The sequence below is a fragment of the Vulpes vulpes genome, chromosome 6 (assembly GCF_048418805.1).
Source record: "Vulpes vulpes isolate BD-2025 chromosome 6, VulVul3, whole genome shotgun sequence".
In the NCBI taxonomy this organism is placed as follows: Eukaryota; Metazoa; Chordata; class Mammalia; order Carnivora; family Canidae; genus Vulpes; species Vulpes vulpes.
In genome coordinates this window covers 16,068,560-16,096,442 of record NC_132785.1, presented here as the reverse complement: position 1 = coordinate 16,096,442, position 27,883 = coordinate 16,068,560, and the positions used below count along the sequence as shown (strand labels likewise).

General features: G+C 36.8%; 1 protein-coding gene across 1 annotated transcript in view; it reads left to right on the top strand.

Moving 5' to 3' along the window:
• Window positions 1–27,883, top strand: part of DIAPH3 (diaphanous related formin 3) — a 490,845-nt gene that overhangs the window by 38,441 nt on the left and 424,521 nt on the right. The window contains exon 3 of the mRNA XM_026009631.2: window positions 8,174–8,341. Within this exon, the coding sequence (XP_025865416.2) occupies window positions 8,174–8,341 (168 nt within the window). The remainder of the gene's footprint in view (window positions 1–8,173; window positions 8,342–27,883) is intronic.

Below are 27,883 nucleotides of genomic sequence, written 5' to 3'. Positions count from 1 at the left end.
ATACTTCAAAAGGTAGTTTGTGTTCAACAATATGTTGCAATTAGACTTACTATTACTTCACGTTATATAATGCATTCATGAAGACCTACTGCTATATGATTTTAAAATATTTTCTGGGGATCCCTGGGTGGCGCAGTGGTTTGGCGCCTGCCTTTGGCCCAGGGCGCGATCCTGGAGACCCGGGATTGAATCCCACGTCGGGCTCCTGGTGCATGGAGCCTGCTTCTCCCTCTGCCTGTGTCTCTGCCTCTCTCTCTCTCTCTCTCTCTCTGTGTGTGTGACTATCATAAATAAAGAAAAAAAATATTTAAAATATTTTCTTAACACCATTTTTTTGGTAATTATATCTATTTTAGGCATTTAAAACTATTCTAAGAGGAGCTCTTTATTAGTCTTCTGTTAAATCCTTATTCTAAAGCTCGATGCGTTAAAACAATAATATATAACATTACAGTTTCTTGGGTTTAAGATTTGGAAGCAGCTTAGTGGAATAGCTCTGGTTTGAGGTCTGTCATGGGATTATAAGCACAACATTGGCTCAGGCTGCAGTCATGTGAAGGCTTTGGGGCTAGAGGATCCATTGATAGGGTGTTCACTTCTGACTGGGAAGTTGGCACTGATCATTGGTGGGGGCCTCAGTTCTTTCCTATGTGGGCATCTTCACGGGCTGGTTTGCAACACTTGGCTTTAGTATATTACATACTACGTATTGTAATATATTTTCAAGGAATTTTAATAACCTGCTAAGTACACTTCTCATTTAATAAGCTACCCTATGAAATTTAAATGTGAATACACTACTGTAGGTAGGTACAGTTTTGGAGGGTGATGGTAAACTTTCTTTTCAAAGCCTCTGGCTAAAGAAGGTCTTAAAATTTCGCTAAAACCTTAAAAATTTAAGGCTAGGAATGGCCATTTCTAACACTTAGGGCTATGAAAGTTGGAGTGCAATAATGGGTGGTTTGATGGGAATTGTTAATGAATGATAGGATTGTGGCCTTGACTTGGATGATTAGCTCTTCACACCTGCAATAATGAATGGGTAATTTCTTTTTTTAAAATATTTTTATTTATTTATTCATGAGGAATAGAGAGAAGCAGAGACACAGGCAGAGGAAGAAGCAGGCTCCATGCAGGGAGCCCGATGTGGAACTCGATTCTGGAACTCTAGGATCATGCCCTGAGCCAAAGGCAGACAGATGTTCAACTGCTGAGCCACCCAGATGTCCCAAATGGCCAACTTCTTACCATGTTCTTTCTTAGTAAGACTGATGTCACCAGCATTTTAGTAAAGTCCATGGAACAGGCAGGTATACTATTGGGCTGTCAGTGTGTGCCGTGTCCTATAATTCTCCCGTCAGCCTCACCAGGTTCCCTGATGTATCCTCTTTTCAAGCATCTTTTGAGGTTTCCTCATCCCAGAATGAAACACTCGTTCCTATCTGTTGCTAATTTACTTGGCTTATGATTTTTCTTGGGGGGCATCTATGTATTTTGCCTTTATTTATAGTAGCTTCTCTTATTTTTCTTTCAAGTGGTAAGCCTCTTCAGGGACAGTACAGTATCTTTTATATTTTCTCCAGTAATTGCTCATTCCCTTGTACCTTCACGTGTTGATTGCTAGCTCTCTGCTAGATTCCTCAGTGACTGTAACAGTTACCTGTTGCTATGTTAACAAATTATCCCCAAACTTATGACTTAAAACAGCAAACGTTTAACATCTTGCACTTTTTTCTGGAGGCAGGAATTTGATAGTTGCTTAGCTATGTGGTGTTGGCTTGGGATCTCATGAGGTTGTAGTGAAGATGTTGGCTAGAGCTTTTAAAAGTAGTACTCTCTGAGGAGCTATTAGTCCTCTGTTGCTATGTAATAAGTCATCTGAAGGCTCCATTGGGCTTCCAAGATAGCACTCACATGACTGTTGGCAAGAGGCTTCTCTGCCTCTTTTAGTTTCTGTAGCTTAGTTCTTTGCCGTGTGGACCTCCCCTGAGCCTTGAGTGTCTTTCTGGTGTGGCAGCTGTCATACCTAGAATGAGTGATCCAAGAGGGAGTAAGATAAAAGCTGTAGTGTCTTTTATGATCTAGTCTTGGGAACCAGCACTCCATAATTTCCACAGTATCCTACTGGTTATACAAGACAGGATTATCTGGGACCATGTTAGATACTGGCTACTACAGTGACTCAGACAGTTGATGGTTTGTCGAGCGTGGCACTTATATTTTAGTGGGAAAGAGACCATCAGCCTTTTCAAAATAAATGAAGAAATTCCATGTCTTCATAAGTCTTACAAATGGAAGAACATAAAAGGGGAATAAGCTCTGTACGGTGATAATGGGGAGTGTGAGGATCCATGTGATGTGTAGAATGGTCACCAAAGGCATTTCAGGCCATTTAACCTAAAGCTGAAAGGTAAGAAGCAGTTTCATTTCCTATTAACAACTCACCGTGATAGGTCTTATCATGGAAAGTTTAAATAGCTTTGTTAAGGTGATACTACAAGCAGGTGGCTGGGCAGGATTCAGAAGTCAAACTATGGAGCCAGTTTTTTAATCAGCAAGTTGCTTATTTAGTAATAAAGTTAATTAAAAGCCAAGTGATTTTGGCTGTTAGGTTTTTTTTTTCTTCTGCCCCCCCCTTTTAAAAAATATTTATTTATTAGAGAGCAGGGGGAGGGGCAGAGGGAAAGTGAGGGGGAGAGAGAGCTAGGAGATAAGCAGACTCCCTACTGAGCACAGAGCCCAGAACTAGGATGTGGAGCTCAGTCTTACTGCCCCCTACCCTGAAATCATGGTCTGAGCTGAAATCAAGAGTTGGATGCCTAACTGACTGAGCCACCCAGGCACCCCATCTTCTTCTTAAATAGAGTACAAGATTGTGTGAAAATTGGTAGATAATTTTAAGTAACCTTTTTCCAGATTTCAGGTATGCATTCACATAGAATTGACTTAAAATTACAGTGGACTTTTATTTGCTTAATTCTCTTGGATTGCATGAAAATAGGTACTCCCTTAAAGGTTCTAAGGAAGTACATTTAGGATACTTTTTCAGGCTTTTCAAATTAAAAATGGCTAATAATTACAGTATCTTCCTTTTGTTTAAATTAAAAAAATATCACTGCTGTTAGTATTTAAACCACTGTAATAGAACTTTGTCACTATTACAGTGTTATACTATAGTTTAAAATTCAGATAGTTTTTTTTAGAGCCTGTTTTTGGTTTAATTAATTTTATTTAAACTGTAATTACTGATTATCAGTGTGAGATAATACTCAGTAGGGTGCTCATTTAACTTCCTGTGAAGATAAGTGATATTAATTTATAAAATTCGGTACACCCCAGACACAGCTGAAGCCATATTAATTAAGTGTGGTGTACCACCTCCAAATAGCATTAAAATAGAATTCTCTCAGTCTTCTGTGTGTTTAACCAATTCTTCAACAAAGACAAGGCATTGGTGGAGTTTACCTCCTTAGGTTGTGTTCCTAGCTCAACTTCAAGAGCATTCACGTAAAAGGAAAAGCAGCTATGCCAGCGCACAAATTGCAAAACATGTTCCCAAATTGCCACATACAGCACAACCAACTTCTAGTCAGCATAATGGGCATTTCTATTGTGTATTTATGGACAAAAGCTTTTAAAACTTTTACTCTTAGGTTCCATTGTATCTTGCCTCGAGCAAATTGTATGAGCAATTTGATGAAAGATAAATTGGGGGTGTTACTCACCTCGCCCCCCCCCAATTTCTAGGTGGAGTCACAGCATCCTCCCTTGAAACAAAAACAACCCTCACCCCAAAACTCCCAAAACTTTAGAACATTTAAAATGATGTGATAGTAAAGTTCATTTTGCACCTAACTTGTCGGTCATGCCCAGGTTATGTGGAATCTACCTGTAGTGCTCAGTAGAGGATCACTGGGAATGCTTTTACTTCAAGCCTGAGGTCTTCAACAAATTCAATTTACTGTTGTAGCATGGGAGGATCATATGTATTTTCTTCCTATGGCTCTTTGTGCTAATTTTTCCTACCTTGCCTTTAGCTATCCTAGTGGTAATGTGTGAAATTGTTTTCCACTTGAATAAAATCCAACTTTCCCCCAGAGTTTAGGTGCTAAGCCTATGGGGGAGGTGTACTAATTCTGTTTTATTGCTGTTATTGTACAAATTATGATACTGTTTATTGATACAAAAGCAGTTCTACTTCTAAAAACATAATGGAATTTTTTTCATTTATGCAGTTTTAGAAGTTAAATACTATGAAATTATTACATATAAAAGTGTGTTGGAGCTCGTCCTTTATTATTTAGACAGGCAGTTTTCTTATTTTAAGAATTAAACAGACGCATCCAGCCTGATGCTGCCTTTCAAGCTCTTAACACAGTGTGTAAAACACAGAAGAGGCTCAATGACTTTGAGAGAATCTTATTTAGAAAGTTTTGGTTTGTGAAGAAAATTAAAATTTTTTGAACTATCACTGATGGAACTATTAGGTTATATATTCACAAATTAGCTTGTGAATTGCTTAAGCTTACTATTTCCATTCATTGACATGTTTACATTTATAATATTGATGTTGCATTAATGATGTTTGCTTAATTTCACTTCATTATGAGTTTAACATATTAATTAAGTTACTTTTGTGTGTGTGTGTGTGTGTGTGTGTGTGTGTATGTGGTGTGTGGAGTCAGCATAGGTTTAACACTCAGGAATTGATATTTTCTGTACAGAAGTTACAACAATGAAGTAGTGATTCAGAAGACAGGTGGAGGAACCAGTCCCACTTCTTAATTTTTTTGGTGTCTCCTCATTTTTTAAAACTAATATCAAGAATTGGGGTACAAAGGTACATAGGGACACTAATTTTTGGACCTCTAATCATGTGGAGACAATTTTATGTTTCTGGCTGGTTATTTTCAAAGTAAAGAAATATGTAGATGAGTTGGATGCCCTCCCCTGGCCCCCTATAATTCATCGTGTGTACCTCTTGCTGCGTTTTTTTTTTTTATATCTATATAGATTTGCCTCTTTATATGCTTGTCTCTGCCACTTGATTGTTATTTGACTTAAATTGAATATAGCTTTTTTTTTTTTTTTTTTTTGGTATTATAAATATCTGATAGAGTAACATCTCGGTTCTTCATTTGGTAGATCTGGGAACCTGATACCATTTTTTTTTTCCCCCAGCCTGAAAAACTTTCTTGACACGTTTTGTAGTACAGGTCTGCTGGAGATCAATTCTTTCAGGTTTGGCTGTCTAAAAGTGTATCATTCTGCTTTTATTTTTGAAAGGCATTTTTACTGGATATAGAATCCCACATGACAGTAGTTTTCTTCCAGGACTTTAAAGATGCCTTTCTATTGTCTTCTGCTGTAGTTTCTGGTGAGAAATTACTTATTTGTGTCATATTTATCTTGTATGTAATGGGTCTTCATATCTCTGGCTGTGCTTTTGTGGTTTGCCCTTTTAATTTTTAGCAGCTTGACTATGCGGCACCTGGGTGAGGGCTTGTTTGTTTTGGTATTCTTAATAGTTGGCTGCGCTTCTTGTATCCAAGAATTGATTTCTGAAAAATCAATTATTTCAGTCCTTACCTCCTGAAATAGATCTTCGGTATCATTTGCTTTTTCTGGTCCTCAATTATACTTATGTTACAGTGCTTCATTTTGTATCACAGCTCTTGGTTTCTCTGGTGTTTTTTTTCTTGGTGTTTCAATCTGCATGATTTTTTCAATCTAGGTTTAGGTTCACCAGTTCTTTTCTCAGCAGTGTTCAGGTTATTCTGGAGTACACCTAATGGATTCTTCATTTGTTGATACATTTTAAATTTTAATCTGTCTTTAAAAATAATCTCCATGACTCTGTTGCTGAAATTGCCCATCTTACATTGTGTCCACTCTTCTTTATGTTCTTCAGCGTTTTTATAAATATCCCTTGAAATGGTCTGACTAGTAAGTCCATCATCCAGCCATCTCTAGTTCTGTTGCTTTTTGTCTGTGTGTGACATTTCCTTGGTCCTTTGTGAATCTAGCAGTATCTGATTATATGGTGGACATTTTATTTAAATACTGGGGAAATTAACACTTCTAAGAAAGGGTGTGCCTTTTTTTCAGGCTGCTGGACTTGGGGGCCTAGTTGGTGTCATGTCTAGTTGAACTGGGTTTGGCAAAGGTGCTGTTTTAATTTGATTAGTGTCCTCTGGGGCTTCAGGGTTTCTTAGCACTAATGAGATTCAGGCATTCTGCTTTTGGCTTTCCAACTGAACTATTCGTTTTCAAGACCGGGATAACTCTTTCTGCTTTAAAGTTCTGATGCCCTTTCCAGGGTTAATGTAGAGTTCTCTTTGTTTTCCATTCTACTTGCAGCTCTGTTTCTTCAGGAGATCTCTCTGACCTGGTATCTACCCCCTCTTCAGGTGGCAGTCGTCATTTATTCTCTGAAGGTCCAGAATCTGTCTTTGAGGCTGCTCTCCTGTCTTTTGCCTAATTGAGAATGTTTGGGAAGACAAGGCTCTTTGCCTGGGGAGAGGCCTCCTGGGACACTTCATGCCTTGAGGCATCTTGCCCTCCCTCCCGCTTCTAGCTCATACACTGGGTAAAGGCCTGAGGGGAAGCCTGGGTAGGTGGGTGTAGACTTGCTTCATACCTGGGGCTCCCTGGAATTCTAGTCTCCTGCCAGAATCCATGCTGTCAATAGTTCATTAAAAATCTGGCTGGTTTTTCTTTATCCTTGTTTAACTTACTGGTCTATAACTGTTTGTCAGGATCAAAAGCCCCTTGTCATTTCTTGGTAGTCTTTCCAGGAGTTCTGGTGAGTCCTCAGCCCCGATGGGTTGAAGACAACAGAAACTAACTCTGGAGGTTTTCTGGCTTGTTTTTGTTATGAGGATGAGAGCAGTGGTGGTATTTTGTTACTTTTTAAATCCTACTGGAAGCTGTCCTGTTCTTAGTACTTTTAAGGATTACATCCTGTTTGATGGACCATGTGTGCGTGTCTTATGTGGCATTTTTCCTAGGCTTTATCTTAACCGTGAACTTAAAGATCTGTTTTGAAAGATAGTGTTTATCTTTGCATCTTACTTAAATCTTGTTTCTTCAGTGAAATAATACTGTGAAGACTTGTCCTTTTAAATTCAGTGTTTTATATCACATTTCTGTAATGGGCTATACTAGCACTATCTGATTGAATTTTTTGTGATGATGGGAATGGTTTATATGTGCTTTGACATGTGGCTCTTGAGGACTTGACATGTGGCTAGTGCAACTGCCAGTCCAAAGAACTGGACTTTTAATTTACATTTAAATAACCACATGTGGCTAGTAGCTACCACGAATAGCACAAATTGATATATACATTATGGCAAAAATAATGTATAGTTACACTGAACAATTCAGAGTGATTTTTGAGTATACTCCTATTAAGTACTTTAAGGCATTTTTTTTGCCTTTTTGGTTGTTACCACTTGTAACTTTGAGTCTGGGTTTTATGTGAGGAATACAATTTATGAAATCAAGTAATTTTCAATGAATAAACAATTAGCTTTATAAACTAATATCTGTGCACTTTGAAATATCAGTGAACTATTTCATTTAATAGAAGAAATCCCATTATAGCAAAAACCGTGGCTTTATATTCTGAGGCTTTAGCCATCTTACTCTATAGTTGCTCATGAAATTCAAATACAGACCAGCCTGAATGAAGAGAAATGTGGTATTTATCAGATCTACAAGTTCTGGAGGTATAAGTAGAATTCAACTCTTAGAATTCCTAAATCACGGTTCATAGTATGCATTATGAAAAGGGCACTGGACAAGAGGGCTGGGAGCTAAGACACTAAATATTAGTTTGATTGCCAACTACTAAATTAGCCCAGTTACCTTTTATAAAACTGCTTAGTTTGCTAATCTGTAAAGCAAAGGTCGCCTGCCATTAGAATCTTAATTCTGTAATTTAAGATTAGAAGGAATCTTTTGGAGGTTGTCTGATTTTCTCTTCTGCCTTTAGACAGGATGGTTACCGAAAACATTTTGTTTTTAACAATTTTAGAGATTCTAGAGCTATATGGCTTCTGATGAAATCATAGTGATAATGTGATTGACCCTGTGGGTTTTTTATTTTGGCAATTAGATAAATGTTGTTGAAGGAGATATTAACATATGTGCTACTTTATCTTTGTAGCTGGATAAATTTGCCAGCATAAGAATTCCAGGGAGCAAGAAAGAGAGACCTCCACTTTCTAACCTGAAGACTGCATTTGCAAGCAATGATTGCTCTTCAGAGGTGATGGAAAACATTCCAAAGTCACTGTCAGAGAATGAAGTCTTAGAACTTTTCGAAAAGATGATGGTAAGAATTCTGACATTTTTCATAAAGTGGTTGATGTAAAAACCTTAGCTTCTAATCATGTTAATGGAACAGTAAACATTTAAGACTTGTGTTCCATAGGGTGATTTCTTTTGTCATTGAAGATAGCACTTTAGGTGTACAGAGCTTTAGGATTACAAAAATAAGAACCAGAGGAAAGTTTGCATGCTAGTTTCGTTTGTTTTGTGTATATGTTTAATATATAGAGTACATAAAAAACCCCTCTCAAGTATCAAATGATAAGTTGTTTATTGGCTATATTGGACATATAGTGTATAAATATAAGCTGTACAACTTGTTAATTTGATACATTTATATATTGTAACATGACTGCCGTTGTAGCAAAACTGCATAAATGAAAAAAATTCCATTATGTTTTTAGAAGTAGAACTGCTAACCAGTCCCCCAGCCACAAATGATAATCAGAGTAAAGTGCCTAGTTCAGAAGTAGTTCTGTACAAGCTGGACCCAGGAATACTACCGCCTCTGAGTCCTCTCTCTTAGGAAGCTGATCTCTCTTGGGACACATGAACAAGAAATACATGCAGCAAAGATTATCCACTTAGGATCAGGCCAGATCCCCTGTAAGTTAAAACTAAGCTATTGTTCCATGTCTCCATAGGATTTTCTTCTCTCTTATTTTTTTAAAGATTTTATTTATTTATTCCTGAGAAACACAGAGAAAGAAGAGCAGAGACACAGGCAGAGGGAGAAGCAGGCTTCATGCAGGGAGTGCATTGCCAGACTCCATCCCAGGACTCTGGAATCATGACCTGAGTCAAAGGCGGACGCTCAACCACTGAGCCACCCAGGCATCCCTCCATGGGATTTTCTATATCCTAATCACGAAAGGAACCAAGCCCCAAAGTAACAGGGACCTTGTGATGAGAAAGATAACTTCCCCAAACTTACATGGCATAGGAGTTACGTTCGGCAATGACTTCTGGTTGTTTCTCATTTCATGACATGTTCAAAGAGTGCAGATTTTAGAGTTGAAGACCAGACTTTGAAGTTTTCTTCTGTCATTAGCTTGAGCAAGCCTCTTAGCTCCCATTTTTCACTTATACTTTATCTAGTGGAAGATTGATAATGGCTCTTTTAAATGTTGCCTGTGGGGATTAACATTTAGCTGTGGAAAGCAGCACTTGGCATAGTACCTGATACTTACCCAGCTTTTAATTTTTAATTTTTAAAAATTTAAATTCAATTAATTAACATATAATTATTATTAGTTTCAGAGGTGGAGTTCAGTGATTCATTCAAATGATACATTTTGAATCTTAAAGATTACCTAAGTGCTCTGTTGGGGTTCATTTGCATTTTAGAATGATGATCATGGTGCTGTGTATGTTATGTGTGCTGAATTTGTTGATCTTTTTTTCTTGTTTGATGCCTCTCTTAGTTCTCAGGATAACCAGGTTCATGTGGTCCTAGAACATTTAAATCTGAGGAGACTAGAACTTAGTCATTTGGGGTGTGCCTTTTCTGGTGGAGCCACACAGTGTTGTTAGAAGTTGCCTTCAGTTGGATCCAAAAAAAAAAATGGAGATTCTGACTCTGCTCATGGCTAACCTTATTTGATCCACAACCCACTATGTTAAGTATGTTCAAAATCATTTGTCACAAAATGAAAGCTAATTGCATCTAAATGGTTACCTATATAGTTCTTACCCTCAAGCTGCTTATCTCCTAGGAGTCAAAACAAATGTTTGAAAAATTAAATAAGAAGTGCCGGAGGGTGGTAATTAATGGTTAAGTTCTTTATAAATTCAGAGTAGGAAGAAATTAAGTTGTGAGATACCTCATTAGCTTCAGGGGAAGCCAAAATTGAAAGGTTATTATAGTAGCTTAGGGAAATTTCAGAGAGAAGATGGACTTAGAGGCAGGCATTGTCTTACAGGGTTGGAATAAGCAGAGGAAAAGGGCATTCTCTCTTAGAAGGGGAGATGACAGTGAGCCAAGACAGAGCTAGGTGCAAATAGCTCATGGGGAGAACCTGTGACAGGTTTGAAAAATGAGACTGGAATGATAATTTGGGGCCAATTAGGAGAGGATTTTGTATGCCATTCTGAAGAGTTGTATAATATTTCAACTCAGAATTTATTTTATCTCTTTTATTTCATCTGCTGGTTTTGACAGCCTAATGAGTTTTTAGGAAAATTCACTTATTTAGAGTGTAAGATGTGTTTGAAATTTGAGACTATTATTCAGCTGGAATCACCAAAATATTTACCTTTATAATGGCTTATTTTCTGTTCATCAAATACTTGTGTCCGGTGTTCTAAATGGAGCTTTAGAAGGCCATAGAGAGCATGCCTAATTTGTATCTCTATAGGATTAATTAGTGTTAGTGATTCCTAACTTTTCATCACTGAGCAATAGGTTTCATTAGTATTGTTTTACCTGAAACCTAGGCTTGGGATATTCTTACCTGTTATGTTAGTTCTTTTTTTTTTTTTTTTTTAAAGATTTTATTTATTTATTCATGAGAGACACACAGAGGCAGAGACATAGGCAGAGGGAGAAGCAGGCTTCCTGCGGGGAGCCTGATGTGGGGCCTGATCACTGGACTTGGGATCATGCTCTGAGACATGTGGTGCTCAACCACTGAGCCACCCAGGCATCCCCTTGATAAAGGTGCTCGATTAACTACATTTAGGTTTCATTAACTACACATGTATAATTCTTTTTAACTCTTTTGTCCCTGTGGGTTGATATTATTTCAGACTTGAACAACCTCCCCCGCCCCCGCAATTTTAGCATATGAGCTGCCAAAGTGGGCACTTTTGTTTTCTTTTGGTTTATATTTTGCTAGCTTTTGCCACTGTTAATGAGGGTTATATCTTGGTAGTTCTCTTCAATACCACCTTGGAGGACTCAAGATGATAAAGTGCCCTTAGCTACACCCTCATTTCATGTACCATATGTGGAACCACTCAATTAAATTACCTAGGAGATTCTAGAAGGATACTTTTTTTTCATTCCCTTGTGACTATTTTAAGTTTTCCTTTTTGATCATAATTGCTGGTACCATCTGAGTATGCAGAGTGAGTAGGCTATTGATGTTAGATCTTCACAAGGCCACATCTTAGCACCACAAGCCATTAAAAGTACAACTACCTTGACTACTGAATATAGTTCACGGTATTCTGTACCGACTGTGATTATTTGAGGTATTTTTCAGTTGCTCTTAGGAGAAGAGTAAGACTCTGAACCTTTTGTAGTTATGTGTAGGGCAGAGGGATATTGGCATCTTTGAAGTGTTTACACAATACATATTTAATAACTGGGCCCGATCGCCTGTTAAATCTTAAACAGATATCCCTGTTGGCAGAAAATCGTTTGGAATCAAACTCATTTTACTCAGCAGAAGTAAGATGAAATCATTGATGGGTCAGGGCTGGCCAGTTTGCTAATAAGTAAGTTTGTGAGAACTAAGGTCTTGTTTTTGTTTTTTTGTTTGTTTGTTTTTTTTTTTTTTTAATGAGGAATAGGTTCTTCTCTTCCCTTTTCTGATTGACCGCATGACAATATATTATAGTAGAAGATCTGCTGATGGTTCTGAGGCTGTGAGAAGGGTCTTTTCCTTTCACTAATGTAGGTAAATGATATTTCTCAGGCTTTTCAGGGTATTGCATTTTTGACAAATTTAAAGCTGTTCCTAAGTCTGTAGAGAATGCTGGATATAGGTAGTACTTTAAAAATTTTTTTATTTATTGATGGAATGAAAGAGAGTGGAGGAAGGGGCAGAGGAAGAGGGAGAGAATCTTGAGCAGAATCCCTGTTGAGCACAAAGCCCAGTGATGCGGGGCTCCATCCCACCACCGTGAGATCATGACCTCAGCCAAATTCAAGAGTAGGATGAAAAAAAAAAAAAAAAAAAAAAAAGAGTAGGATGCATAATGGACTGTGCCACCCAGATGCACTTGTTCATAGTACTTTTATTCTTTTGAAGAAGTCCCATTGAATTGCAGTTTTAATGTCTTGGCATTTGCACCTACAGGGGTTTCTTACCATTTAAAATTTGCATCTAAATTTTTAGTTTTGACATTGTGCAATTTTTTTTTTAAGATTTTATTTATTCATGAGAGACAGAGAGAGAGAGAGAGATAGAGAGAGAGAGAGAGAGAGAGAGAGAAGCAGGTTCCATGCAGGGAGCCTGACATGGGGACTTGATCCCAGATCTCCAGGATCACGCTCTGGGCTGAAGGTGGAGCTAAACCGCTGAGCCACCTGGGCTGCCGGACATTGTGCAATTTTTAAAGCCTTATTTAACTTTACCAAAGGTATTGAAGTAATTTTTAGATAAAGTAAAAACTTTTTACGAACTTTTTTTAAGTCTTCAGTGTGCTGACTTGATTACTTAATGAGAGGTACAGAGTAATACTTGAATATTTGTGATCTCTTCATTTTTATTTTGGAGCTGGATTTACTTGGTCTCTGAGTAATAGTTTCAGTGGGTTTTTGGGTAAGGTTTGGGTTGGGTTTTGTTTTTTAAGCAGTGACCAACACTTAGACTTTTTTTTTTTTTTTTTTTTAAGATTTTATTTATTCATGAGGGACAGAGAGGCAGAGAAATAGGCAGAGGGAGAAGCAGGTTCCTCACAGAGAGCCCGATGAAGGACTTGATCCTGGTCCCTGGGATCACACCCTGAGCCGAAAGCAGTTGCTCAATGGCTGAGCCAACCAGGCGTCCCAACATTTAGACTACTTAAGGGCTCTTTCTCCCATTTGTGTTTTGGTAAAAGTGAAATTATTACCCGAAAGCTCCTCTTGGTTTCTCTATTTATCTAGCTTTGTGAAATAGCTGTGGGAACATCTTGTATATACACATTTGATTTCTGGAATTCAAGTTCCAGCATTTACTATTGAATTTACTGTAGGTCTATGTTAACTGATGCTTGAACGAGTTGAATGTGGTAGGTACAAGTTGAAAGTGATTTATTTACTGTAGCTGTTGCCTCTTTATATCAGCCCCCTTGGCTTATTCTTACCTGCCTCTAGGCGAAATCCCAGGCAGGTCCCAGGCTTTGAGATTAAACAGAAAGATCAATAAAAATAATTTTGATTCCCCCCCCCCCCCCCAAAAAAAAAGCTTCTCCCTTTCCCCCTTACAAGCTGGCTCCACTTCAAGTCTCTAGTAGGGACACTTGTTGGGTAGTGAGTTTGGCCTCCTCTGTTTGTCTACCTTACTTTGCTCTGCTCTCTAGACTGCATCTGTCTGCTCCAGGACTAGATGGGAGGCAAGGAGAGGAGGAATAAGAATATGCTTCTGGCCCAGGGTAGGGATGCCCTGGGGTGGTGTTTTTGTTGTCGCTGTAACAAATTACAGCTGATTTGGTGGCTTTAAGTGTCAAAATACTGCCTCCTAGTTTTGCAAGTCAAAGTCCAGGTTCTGGCTCCCCCTGGTTTCTCTGGTTTCACAAGTCTAAAATCAGTGTCTGATGGTTGGGCTCTTAACACATGCTTTGGGAAGAACCTCTTCCAAGTTCAATGATGGACTTAATCTAGTTCCTCGCTGCTGTAGGACTGAGATCCCTGTTGTCATCGTAGGCTGCCTTAGCTTCCAGAGGCCTCCTTCCTATCCTTTGTGTGGGCCCCTACCTCTCAGTTACCTCAAATCTGTCTCCTGCTTAGAATCTATATGCCTTCTCCTGTGGCATCTCTTGTCTCCATCTTTTAGAAAGTTCTCTGCTTTTAAGGGTTTATGTATTAGATTAGGCTTACCCAGACAGCCCAACGTAATACATCTGCAAAGTCCCCTTTTGCCATGTAATAGAACTTATTTATAGCACCAGAGATTAGGGCATGGATGTCTTTGGGGGACCATTTTGCCTATTACAGGTATAGGAGATCACAAATGCCAGTTCTTTTCTCCTGTGCCATTTTGTGTCCTCTGCTCCCCAGTCTTGCCTATAATTCCCTTGTCACTGGTGACATCTCCTTTGGTCCTCTGCCCTGGTCTTCCATGAGCCCATTCCTTTGCTGGTGTTGCCTTCTGGATGCAGGATCTCTTAGATGGCCCAGGGCTGCTGCTTCTCTGGGATGCACCCACCATCCATGGGAAGCTAGTGTATCCTTTGCCCCTTGTTCCTGTCCTTTCTCATTCTCTTCAGAATCTGTCCTCTCTGAAGTCTAAACTACTCTGGTTCCTTCTTGCTACTCCAGATGTTTACCCTTCTAACTGTAAGTGGCTTTCTAATCATTAGATCTTACATGTAACCCTGCTGACCATTCCCTCTCGTCTGCATTTCTCTTTCCTTTAGTTACCATGGCATTCCTTTTCTTCAGATTTTCCTCTTCTCTGACCAGTCTTTACCAGTTTCCTTTCTAGATTTCCTCTTCTGATTTTCACTTCCTTCAGAGTGTTGCCTCTTGTCCTCTGGCCTTTTCTTTATCCACTTTGGTTCCTTACAGATTTCTCATTGGGCATGGGAGCTCTTCCATGTTAGAATATCCCCAATATTTTGATGCTTAGCTGTGTCTTCAGGAGAGCAGCTATAATCAAGCTCTCTGAAAGATGCTAAACCTCAACAAACCAGAAACTGATCTTAACCTTTTTCTTTTGATATTTTCCCAGCTTTATTGAGCTATAGTTGACATTGTGTAAGCTTAAGGTATACAGTGTGATTTGATAGAAGGATATATGTATTTTTTAATGTTTGATAATGGCCCAGATATTTATTTTGTTTTATTGAGGTATAGTTGCCACACGGTATTACATTAGTTTCAGGTGTACTACATAGTGATTGGAGTGTATATATTTCTAAATGATTATCACAGTAAGGGTACTTAACACCCCTGTCACCTCACATACTTACTATTCCCTACCCTCAATCTCATGGTTAGAATTTTTAAGATTTAGGGGTCCTGGGTGGCTCAGTCAGTTGAGTGTCCGTCTTGATTTCGACTCACGTCATGATCTCAGGGTCCTGGGATCAAGCCCCCATCCGGCTCTGTACTTGGCAGGATGCTGGCTTGAGGATTTCTTCCCCTTTGCTCCTACCCCTACTCTCTCAAATATATATATTTTAAAAAGAACTTTTAAGATTTACTCTTAGCAATTTTCAAGTATGCAATACAGAATTAATTAGATTGACCAAGCTGTACATTAGATCCTGAGAATTTACTTGTCTTAGAACTGCAAATTTGTACTCTTTGACCACCTTCATCCATTTCCTCCATTTGGCAGCTCCTGACAACCACTAATCTACTGTTTTTGGGAGTTTGTTATTTTTAGATTGCATATAAAATACTATGTAGTATTTCTTTGATTTATTTCACCTAGCATAGTGCCCTCAGGATTTATCCACACTTTTGCAAATGGCAGGATTTCCTTTCTTATGGCTGAGTAATATTCTCTGTGTGTGTGTGTGTGTATGTGTGTGTATGTACACATACGCTAGTTTCTTTATCCATTTATCTGAACACTTAGGTTTTTGGCATTTCTTATTATCATAAATAATACTGTGAACATGGGGATACAAGTATCTCTTCCAGAGAGTAGTTTTCATTTCCTTTGGATGTGTACCCAGAAGTGGGATCGCTAAAATCAGACAGTAGTTCTGGTTTTAATTTTTTTTGATAAATTTCCATATTATTTTCCACAGTGGTTGTAACAATTTACATTCCCACCAATGGTGCACAAGGGTTCCCTTTTCTCCTTTCTTGCTAGCACTGGATAGCTTTTTGCTAACCAATATTTTAATAGCTATGAAGTGATATCCTCTTGTGGTTTTTGATTTGGATTTTCCTGCTCATTAGTGATGTTGAATGCCTTTTCATGAAACTGTTGGTCACTTGTTTATCCTCTTTGGAATAGAGGTTTATTCTGTTCTCACTTTTTAATAAGATTTCCTTCTCTGCTTTGAGTTGTATGAGTTCCTTGTATGTTTTGTATATTACTCTTTTATCAGATGTGTGGTTTGCAGTTTTCTACCATTCTGTAGGTTGCCTTTTCATTTTATTGATGGCTGCTTCTGTGCAAATTTGATGAAAGCCTACATGTTATTTTTATTGCTTATGATTTTTTTGTCCTGTTCAAAAAACATTGCTCAAGACAATGTCTGTGAGCTTCCCTCCTGTATTTTCTTCTCGGAATTTTATAGTTTTAGGTCTTAATTTTAAGTCTTTAATCCATTTTGAATTAATTTTTTGAGTGGTGTAAGGCAAGGGTGCAATTGCATGTGTTTTGTTTTGTTTTGTTTTTTGCTTGTGATTATCCAGTTTTCACAACACTGTTTACTGAAGAGACCATCTTTTGCATTGAGTATTCTTGGCTTTCTTGTCAGATAGTAATTGACCATATATGTGTGGGTTTCTTCCTGAGCTCTTGATTCTTTTCCATTGATCTAAGTATCTGTTTTTATGCCAATATAGTATTTTGATTACTGTAGTTTTGTAATGTAGTTTGAAATCAAGAAGTATGATGCTTCCACCTTTATTTTTCAAGATTGCTTTGGTTATTCCTGGTATTCTCTGGTTCCATACGAGTCGTAAGATTGTTTTTGTTTCTATAAAAATGTGGTTGGAATCTTGATAGGGATTGCATCGACTTTATAGATGGCTCTAGGTAGGATGAATATTTTAACAATACTAATTCTTACCTATGAGCATAGAATATTTTCCATTTATTTGTGTCCTCATTTTTTTCATCAATGGCTTTAGACTTTTCAGTGTACAGATCTTTTATCTCCCTGACTAAATTTATTCCTGTTTTATTGACTTCCCATTCTATTGTAAATGAGATTAATTTCTTTTTCAGATAGTTCATTGTTAGTGTACAGAAATGCAACTGATTTTTGTTTATATATATATATATATATATATATATCTGCAACTTTACTGAATTCATCTATTCTCAGTTTTTTGATGAAGCCTTCAGGGTTTTCTATATATAATATCCTCTATAAATAGTGACAGTATTACTTCTTCCTTTCCAATCTGGATGCCTTTTATTTCTTGCCTCTGCTCTGGCTAGACTTCTAGTATTGGGTTGCTTAGGAGTGGTGAGAGTAAGCACCCTTGTCTTGTTACTGATCTTGGAGGAAAAACTTTCAGTCAGTAACCAATTGAGGACAGGTGAACTGTGGGCTTATCATGTAGCCTTTATTATGTTGAGGTATGTATGCTCCCTCTCTTCCCAGTTTACTGAATTTTTATCATAACTGGATGTGGAATTTTGTCAAATGAATCCCACTTATTCATGGTGTATGATCACTTTTAATGTACTACTTAATTTGATTTGCTAGTATTTTGTTGAATTTCTACATCTAATTTCATTGGTCATAGTAGCCTATAGTACTCTTGTATCCTTGTCTGGTTTTGGCATCAGGGTAATGATAGCTTGGTACAGTTTGGGAATGTTCTCTCCTCTTCATTCTTTTGGAAGAGTTTGAGGAAAATTGATATTAATTCTTAAGTGTTTGGCTACCCAGTGAAATTGGTCTTGGCTTTTGGGTGATTTTTGATTACTGATTAAATTTCAGTGCTCTATTGGTGTGTTCTTTGTGATTCAGTTTTGGCAAGTTGTGTGTTTCTGGTAATTTATCCATAGCTTCTAGGTTGTCCAATTTGTTGGTGTGTATACAATTGTTTGCAGTAGTCTCTTATGACGCTTTGTATATCAGTGGTAGCATTTGTAATGTTTCCTCCTTCATTTCTGATTCTGGGGGTTCTCTCTTTACCTAAGAATTGAACATTTTTTTCCTTTCGAACCCACTTCTTGGTTTCATGATAACCACCCCCCCTCTGCCATTTAAAAAACATTCTCTGTTTTTCTTCTAATCTTTATTATTTCTTTAATTTTGGGCTTAGTATTTTTTCTTCAGTTCCTTGAGCTATAAAGCTAGCTTATTAATTGGGGATATTTCTTTTCTTTTAAGGATTTATTTATTTAGAGCAAGAGCATGCATGTGTGTGCACACACACATGAGAGTTGGGGGAGGGATAGAGCAGAAGAGAATGAATCCTCAAGCTGACACCCAGCTGAGCTTGGACCTGGATGCAGTACCTTTAGATCTTGACCTGAGCTGAAACCAAGAGTCAGCTGCTCAATGAGTTGAGCCACCCAGGTGCCCTAATTTGGGATATTGCTTGTTACAGTTTATAGCAGTAAATGCCTGCATTAAACTTGCCTCATAGCACTGCTTTTACTGTATCCTACTGGTATTGGTATGTTGTGATTCTGTTCTCATTTGTCTTCAGGTATTTTTATTTTTCCCTTTTCATTTCTTCTTTGTCCCATTGATTGTGCAAGATGGTATTGTTAAATTTCCACATGTTTGAATTTTCCAGCTTTCCTCTTGTTACTGTCTTCTAGTATCTCACCATCATGATCAAAAAAGATACTTGGAATTTTATCTTGTTGAATTTTTTTTTTTTTTTTGAGGCTTGTTTTGTGGCCTAACATGCTAAATCCTGAAAATGTTCCATGTGTGTTTGAGAAGAATTAGTATTTTGCTGCTAATAAATGGTAGGCTTTGTATATATCCATTCTATAGTACTGTTTAAATTTGGTCTTTCCTGACTGATTCTGTCTGGATAAGAGTGTGGGGTAATCGTATTGTGGTTAATTTCTCCTCAGTTCTGTAATATCTACTGGATATTTTTAAGTTCTCAGATATTGGGTGCATAAATATTTAGATTTGTTTTTTAGCTTCTGAATGAATTGACTGTATCATTACATATTTTCATCTTTTGTGACCATTTTTAGCTGGTCTGTTTTTCCTGATAGAAGTGATTTCTTTCTTATTTTTAAGATTTTATTATCTATTTGAGGGTGATAATGAAAGACAGAGAACAAGCTGGTGGAGGGAGAGGGAGAAGCAGATTCCCTGCTGAGTAGGGAGCTCTGATGTGGGGCGCCATCCCAAGACTCTGGGGTCGTGACCTGAGCTGAAGGCTGATGTTTACCTAAGCCATTCAGGGGCCCCAAAAGTGATATCTTTTGGTTACTTATCTTTTGGTTTGTTTGGAATAGATTTTTCCATTCCTTTACTCTTAGCCTACATATACCCCTACAGCTAAAGTGTTTCTCTTGTAGGTAGCTTATCATTGGATCTTCTTAAAATCCATTCAGGCATTTTGTATCTTTTAAGATAATTTTATTTATTTATATTTAATAATAAAGATTTACTATTCTTTTGTTCCTTCATTGTGGGGTGGTGGTGGTCATTTGTGATTGACTTTTTGTGGCAGTATGTTATGATACCTTATACCTTATACTAACCAAAAGATTTCCCCTGGTGGTTACCATGAGGCTTGTATTAAGATCTTAGAGTTAAAATAACCTGGTTTATGCTGACAATTTCTTTTACTTTTTAGGTTGTGTTACAATTTGCATTACTTTTAGTATTGTCTATCAGTAACAAATTATAGTTCATAGGTTTATTAACCTTTTAAAACTAGCATTGTAAGTGACTTATGCATCACCATTACAATATTACAGAATCAGAATAGGAATTTTTTAGTGAATGAGTTTTATATTTTCCTATACTTTTTGGTGATGATCAGTGTCCTTTTATTTCAGCTTGAGAATTTCTTTTAGCATTTCTTGTAAGGCAGGTTACCGGTGATGAACTCTGTCAGCTTTCAGAAAGTCCTTATCTCTCCTTTATTTATGAAGGACAGCTTTGCTGGATACGGCATTCTTTGTTGAATTTTTTTTTTTTTTTCCTTTCAGCACTTTGAGTGTTTCTTTCATTTGTCCTGGAAAGTGTCCACTGGGTAATCTGCTAATAGTCTTGGGGGTCTCCCTTATATGTGACTAGTCCCTTTTCCTTTTTATGCTTTCAACATTCTCTTTGTGACTTTTGGCCATTTAATTATAATGTGTCTCAGTTGCAGCCCTTTTTGGGTCCAACCTATTTGGAAACCCTTGGAACTTTTGAATCTGGATGTCCATTTCTCATCCCAAGTTAGGGAAGTATTCAGCCATTATCACTTTAGATTTTCTGTACCTTTTTTTTTTCCTCTGGAGATTTCTACAATGGATATTTTGTTTCTCTCGTTGGTGTCCCATAGACATTTTTTACTTTCATTTTGCTCCTTTGACTAGAAAACATCAAATGACTTATCTTTGAATACCTTTTGTTTCAGAGCTCTTCAAAGAGGATTATTTGGAATTTTTTGTCAGCGGATAGACCTCTATTTATTTGGGATCAGTTATTGGAAATTTTTTACTTTAGTTGTCATGAATACCTGATTTTTAATACCATCCTTACCGTCTTTTCAGTCAGGGGCATGCTTCAGCTTTATTCCTGGTTTCTGGGATTTTCATAGTGCTATCTAGCCTATGGATAGTTAATTGCCTTTGTAGGGGGTATCTTTCGACTTTGGCAATCAATGACCTATGTTGCCATCTTGTTGACTTCACCTTTCTGTCTTATTCTTTTAAACAAAATAAATTCCTCACAAAACTGCTCCTTCCTTAATTCTCTCTCAGAAGCCCACACTGAGATCTGGGAATCCTTCTTGGTCCCACTCAGGCATTAGTCACATCCATTCATTTCTGTCCTTAATAGGTCCAGGTTTTGTTTCTAATCTGTTGAAGCTTTCATTACCTCTTCCCTGGGTTATTGCACTAGTCTTCCATTCACCCTTCCATGTCTCTGCTAAAGAACTCTTACTCTTTAAGTTCTGGCCCAAACATTACTCTTCTTTGACACTTTTCCATGTTCTATCAGACCTAGCACTCTTTAAACCTGTCTCTCACAGTTGCTTGTGTGTAAATCCCTGGTAGAACTTCTCCTTTGTTATTTTGATCTCCCACTAGATTAAATTCATGCAGCAGCATCCAACTGGTTTATCTTAAATAATTGCCTGTTATTTGCATGTTCCTAACTTTTAAGATTTCTAAGATACCACATTCTTCTTACCTGCAGTTCTGCTTAGATGGAAATTACTTTAATTGCCAGTTTTCTCAGTTACATAAAAAATATTAAAATAATAGGAGAGAGATTTCATGCATTCATCGCTTTCTGTTTTGATTTCTCACTTCTCTCTGAAAGAATGAAAACTATGCAAGAAAGGTCACCTATCTAGATGTGATCACTAATAGACATTAAATGAGTGCCACTGATGATAAGATTATTCTGGCAAAGTTTTTAAATTCTGGACTTCCTGTCATCACTTCTAATAATGGAAGAAAAATGGTCTCCTAAAATTGTACAAAGTATATAAGTATGAATAGTGATGCCCTAATCTTTTCTTGGGAAGATGTTTGTCAGCTTTATCTAATATAGGAGAGAACACATTTATAAAACCCTATCATTATCTCTTAAGCATGTGCTTTAGGTGTCTACTGGTATTAAGAGCTTAGATGACCTGTTTAATACATATATCAGCTTGTAGTGTGGGGAAGCATAGATAATAGTAAAGGTGTTCACAATTTGACTTTTGAAACTATTTTCATTGTGTAATGTTGAATCTACTTTTGTTGAAAGATGCTTTTGTTAAATAGGATATTTCAAGTATACAAAAAAATAGAACATAACAAACACCACCACAGGTATAACTGAAGTGCCTTGTACACTCTTTAATTCCGTTCTTCTTCCTTAATTCTTTTTTTTTTCTTCCTTAATTCTTGAAGGTGAACAATACCCTGAATCTGATAGTTTCATTCCTATGTCAAACTTTCTGTGTAATAATGTATAGAAACTTTTTAACGTATAGAAACTTTTTTCTTAACCATTGATGGTGGGTCGCTGACTTCATGTCCCATAATCTACTAAGTTTTTAGTATTAGTCCCTGCAAATAAAGGACATTCTTCAGCATAACCACAATACAACCACCCAAATAAGAAAGTTAACAGTGATCAATTTCTATCACCCAATGCTCAGACCTTATTCAGGTTTTATCTGTAGTATCAAAAATGGTCTTTATAGGAAAAGAGTACAGTTTAGAATCATATGTTTCATTCAACTGTCAAGTTTTTAAAATCTCCTTCATTTTGGAATAGTCCTCATACTTTCCTTTTATGTTTTGAATTTGACATTTTTGAAGATTCCACTTGGTTAATTTGTAGAATGTCCCTGAATTTTCATTGGTACTATAAAGCTTTTTAATTGTAGGTCTGTTAATTGTAAACAGGTTACCTCTTACCTTAAATAATTCATTTTGTAATGATCATAAGTTTGAACATCTCACACATTTATTAGCCCTTTGGTTTATTCTTTGATAAATTTCTTCATATCTTTTGCCTATTTTATTACTAGAGATTTTGTCTTTTTTAATATTGATTTATAGAATTTGTCACCTATTTGGATTAATATTCATGTCCATTTATAAGCTGTAAAGCATCTTGTCCCAGTCGATGTCTTGTCTTTTTTACTTTCTTTAGGGGTAGATGGATTAAGGTACAGAACTGTAAAATTCCATGTGGACTGACTTATCCATCTCTTTAAGGTCTTGGCTTTTTGTATATTTAAGAAATCCTTCTTGATCCTGACATCATAAATCTGTTCTGTATTTTAAGATTCCATATCTGTATGTCTTGTAAGATATGGATACAGTTTTTCTCCTATGTGGATTTACTGTTTTTTTTTTTTTTTTTTTTTCTGTTATCATTGATTTAATAGTCCTTCTTATCCTTCATTTATCATACCTTCCCTGGTAAAAGTCAAGTTCCTGCCATGTATGTGGATTTGTTTTGGAGATTTGATTTTGTCCATTAGTCTATTTGTCTAACTCTCATCTACATCCATTGTCTTAATTACTATAGCTGTATATTAAGCCTTATTATCTAAGATCCCCTCCCTCTATTCAAAATCATCTTGACTATTCTTGAGCATTTGTGTTTTTATATTAATTTTAAAATCAGTTAAGTTCCATTATAAACCCTCTTGGGATCTTGATCGGAATTTCAGTGAATTTATTGATTTATGCAAAATGAATACTTCTGTGATAAGTTTTCCCTTCTGTGAATATTGTATGTGTTATCTCTAAATTTTTTAGTTCCTTAAACAGTAAAAATTTATGGTTTTTCTCCCTAGGGGCCTTGTACATCTATTTGGTTTATTTTTTATTTCTGATATGTAACTATCTTAAAATTTTTTTAAAGGTTTTATTTATTCATGAGAGTCACAGAGAGAGAGAGACAGGCAGAGGGAGAAGCAGGCTCCATGCAGGGAGCCTGATGTGCGACTCGATCCCCCGGTCTCCAGGATCAGGCCCTGGGCTGAAGACAGCGCTAAACTGCTGAGCCACCTGGGCTGCCCTTAAATTTTTTTTAAACTAAGAATATTGCCAATCTTTGTTATGAATTTTGGTACCTGGTAACATTACAGAATTCTCACTAGTTTTTATTTGTAGATTCCCTTATATTATTTTGTGTCCTAACAGAATATATGTGAGAAACTTATGTTTTTTACTCCTTTTCCATTGTACTGAGTAGAATTGTACAATAAAAGTTAAAACTGTCTTCTTGAAAGTGATGAGTATTTTTCAAATCTGAGATTTCATTCCAAACATAATAAACCTTGAATTAGGGGACTGAGAAGCTGTTCTTATTTCTATGTACTGCAGCTTCTTAAAAAAGTCCTCTTCTGGCTCCAAATAAGTACTCCACCTGTTTTTTTTTTTTTTTTTTTTTAAGTCCTCTCTGCTTCTGAAATGAAGATGAAACACAATCAGTTCCATAACGTTTTTTCTAAAAACCCTAGACAAGAGTTAATATGTTCAATTTTTCTCTCCCTAAAGTATTTAGAAAGGTCTTTTCTCATTTTACATTTCAGTTACTTGAGTTATGGTTATTTCCTCACTAGACTGGCCTTTCCAGTAAGGTAGATTCTTGATCCTGCTAACTTTTTTTTTTTTTAAACTGTGTATTTTCTGATTGAGTGACTCTGATATTTATTTTACTTGTTGATTCATTAGAACTGTAAAAACTTTTTTTTTTAAATTTTTTTTATTATTTATTTATGATAGTGAGAGAGAGACAGAGAGAGAGAGAGAGAGAGGCAGAGACACAGGCAGAGGGAGAAGCAGGCTCCATGCACCAGGAGCCCGACGTGGGATTCGATCCCGGGTCTCCAGGATCGCGCCCTGGGCCAAAGGCAGGCGCCAAACCGCTGCGCCACCCAGGGATCCCGTAAAAACTTTTTTTTAAAAAAGATTTTATTTATTCATAAGAGACACAGAGATAGAGACAGACAGAGACAGGCAGAGACACAGGCAGAGGGAGAAGCAGGCTCCTTGCAGGAGGCCTGACGTTTGATTTGATCCTGGGTCTCCAGGATCACCCTGAGCTGAAGGTGGCGCTAAACCGCTGAGCCACCCAGGCTGTCCGGAACTGTAAGAACTTCTTTAATGAGAACTCTGCTATATGAACTTTTTTTTCTAAGAAATGTATGTTAGTGGACAACAGATATTTAACTTCACTCATCTCTGTCTCCATAGTGGCTTCACAGTGCATATTGCATGCATTGTCTAGTTATCTGTTTTTTCGGCCTTGGTAACACTGTGTTTAAGCAATCAAATGAAAAAAAAAATTAGCACATGTAGAGTTAAATATTGAATGTCTTTTTTTTTTGAATGTCTTTTTATAAACAAATCAGATGTGTTTGAAGTATAAGGTCCAGAAGAAGAAGAAAAAAAAAAGCTCAATGAACTTATAAAATAGAATATATGACCACATACATATGTTTTGATACTTACTGTAGTTGGTGGGAGAAGGATTGATCTTGTTAACTTCTTTTTATATTTTTAAAAACTTATTTGCGAGAGTGTGCACATGTGAGGAGGGAGGGAAGCAGAGAGAGCTCACACATGTGGAAGGTGGTGGGGTGGGGCAGAGGGAGAGAAAGAATCTCAGGGGGACTCTGGTTAGCAGGGAACCCCATCTGGGGCTGGATCTCAGGACCCTGAGAACATACCTGAACTTAAACCAAGAGTTGATCACTTAACCAGCTGAACCAGCCAGGTGCCTTACCATCTTGCTAACTTTATTCCATCTTCTCACTCTTTGGATACCTGTGAAAGACTCTATTTTCTATTTCTTTCCCTATCACTTTTTTCCTCCTTAATCCTTGGTCTTGAGGATTTATGCATGGCTATGTCTCTATTCAGATAAATGAATGAGTGCCTGTTTGTGTTGAATGTGGAGGTGATATCTTACCCATAGTTGGAATGAAAAGCTAAACCAAGAAAGATTCTTTTATGTTAATTCTGTTTATTGGTTGCTATAGATTCCCACTAGCAGTTTATTTCAAGTATTAGCATTCTTTACAAATCTGCTTTTCTGTATCATGAGTATTTTTTATTTCCTAACAACTTAAAGTATATTTAAGGTTGATCAGATAAAATGAGAGTGGTTGTGTGGGAATGGTTTGTTTTGATCTATTAGTTGTCCCTTTCCCTTTCCTTTAGGTAGAAATTGAAAAGTTTAGGGAAAGGTGGCTTAAAAGCAATCCGAATAATAATCCAAATAGGAGGAGGAGGAGGAGGAAAAGAGAAGTATTAAGGCAATTGTCAAGTTGATTCATGGGTTGTGTTTGTCAGGGGGGAATAATGTCAATGCCTAGTTGTTTCTCTTTAGATCCAGATAAATGAGAAAATAAATGATTTAGGAGCATTGGATTTTGCCTGGTGAGAGTTCGTTGAACCAATAAAATGGTTAGAGGAATTTTAAGAAGAATAAGTATTATGATAAAGTTTAGGCATGCTCTTTCACCAATTAGGAAGTAAGTCTCTTCTTTTCCAACTGTGTGGACTTTTTCTCAGTCTTCTTTCATCTCAGAAAAGTTGGCTTTTGTATGTTCAGTCCAATGACTATTTATTTATCGTTCGTGTAATTGGTGAAGAAATGGCTATTTGTTTAGAAGAGTTGAAAAGCAAATAAAAAGCTACTTTTATCAGTAGCTGTGTTCTTATCTAAAAGATCAGATAACAATTGTTTGTGATTGTACGTTCTTATGTATATGTTTGACCAGTTCCAGTAAGATAATATTTCAAAATAAATTAGTTATGCAGCTCCCTGCATATTAATTTCATTTCTTGTCTATTCAGCTAAAACTCATATGGAAGAAAAGTGATGCTTGAGTTTCTTTTTCCTTTTGTTTTTGATACTGGCTTTGGGACAAATTGAAATTTGGTTTTAAATTGAGATACTTTACACTTCCTATAAGCTCCAGCTCTAGAGTATTTGGTCAAACATTTTATGTGAGTTCTTTATTAGTCTCTGGATAAATACTGTTTTCTGGCTGCTGTCCTGTTAATGAGCTAGCTGTCTGGATTCCTGTTAATTTTAATGGGGATTGAGTAAAGATGCCATGGATAGAACAGTGAAAATCCAACATCACTATTGGCGGAACCAAAAAAAAAAATTCTCTATAATCACATTGATAAGTACAAAGATTACTATAATATTATACATAAGAACATAGTAAAAAGTGGTCAAAAGAAAGATCAGTTATTCTGTAAGGTTAGCATATTTATGGACATGTTGAATATAAAGTAGTAATAGTGTTAATTCTGATTTTTTTCCAAGGTGTATTTATCTCTTAAAGGTTTTCTAGTTTTATGTAAACCTAACTTGAGAATAAAACAAATTACCGAACTAGATAGTAGATTCAGTTAATGTGCATGATTTGAGTGTATATAATTATCTGGAATGAGATCATGAAATCTTTCACTTTATTTGGCGCTAAACTGTTCATGATAGTATAAACACTACCCTAGTGTAAGGATAAGCATTAGCAAGACTTTTTTGACATGTGGCATGGAAGATGAATTCCATTGTGATTAAGAACAGAAGAACACTTTTAGTGGAGATAGAGGCAAAATTGTGCTTCTAGGATGTTGAGATCTGAAGTCTCAGGAGAAGTAATTAGGGGATCTTGTGGACCTCTGAAAATGCTTAACCAATTTGTTGCTGTAAACAAAAGAGCAAACTAAGCAAAACAGACTATTTGCAAGAATAATTCTCTTGGTTTTAACTCATGAAACAGAAGCTTTAATACACTATTGAAATGAGAGGATTACTTTTGACTTAAGAATTAATGTTTGATTTTGATATTGCTGTGCTTCCAGTTCTTACCTTCTGATATTATGCTTATTGATCCACATGAATGTTTGGATCGAGTACTGTCCTGTCTCTCCACAAACATTTTCTAACTGGCATGCCTCTGCCTGTCTGTAGAGTTTTTCCTCTCTGGGTGAATTACCTCAAACCTGACCGTCTTCAACTTGCTGTCTGTGCATATTCACTTAATTCTCCAAATAGTCAATCATTTTAAATTTAATCTGACTCTCCATGGTGTTAACTATCCCACTCAACTTGATGTATGTAAATTTAATGAGCATGCTGTCTTGTAAAATCCACATCCGTGAATGAAAATAGTGAGACTAATGTTTGTAACTCAGTTGAAAATATGTCCATTCTGTTTGCCATTCTTTGCTTGATTGCTCCTTAGTGCTCTAACTAGTTGCATGTATTTGCAAGAGTATTAAGATTGGATCTCCCCCCACCCCCACCTCAGTTTTGCCAAGAAAATGTGGGAAATATTTGTACCAGTATTTTTTCA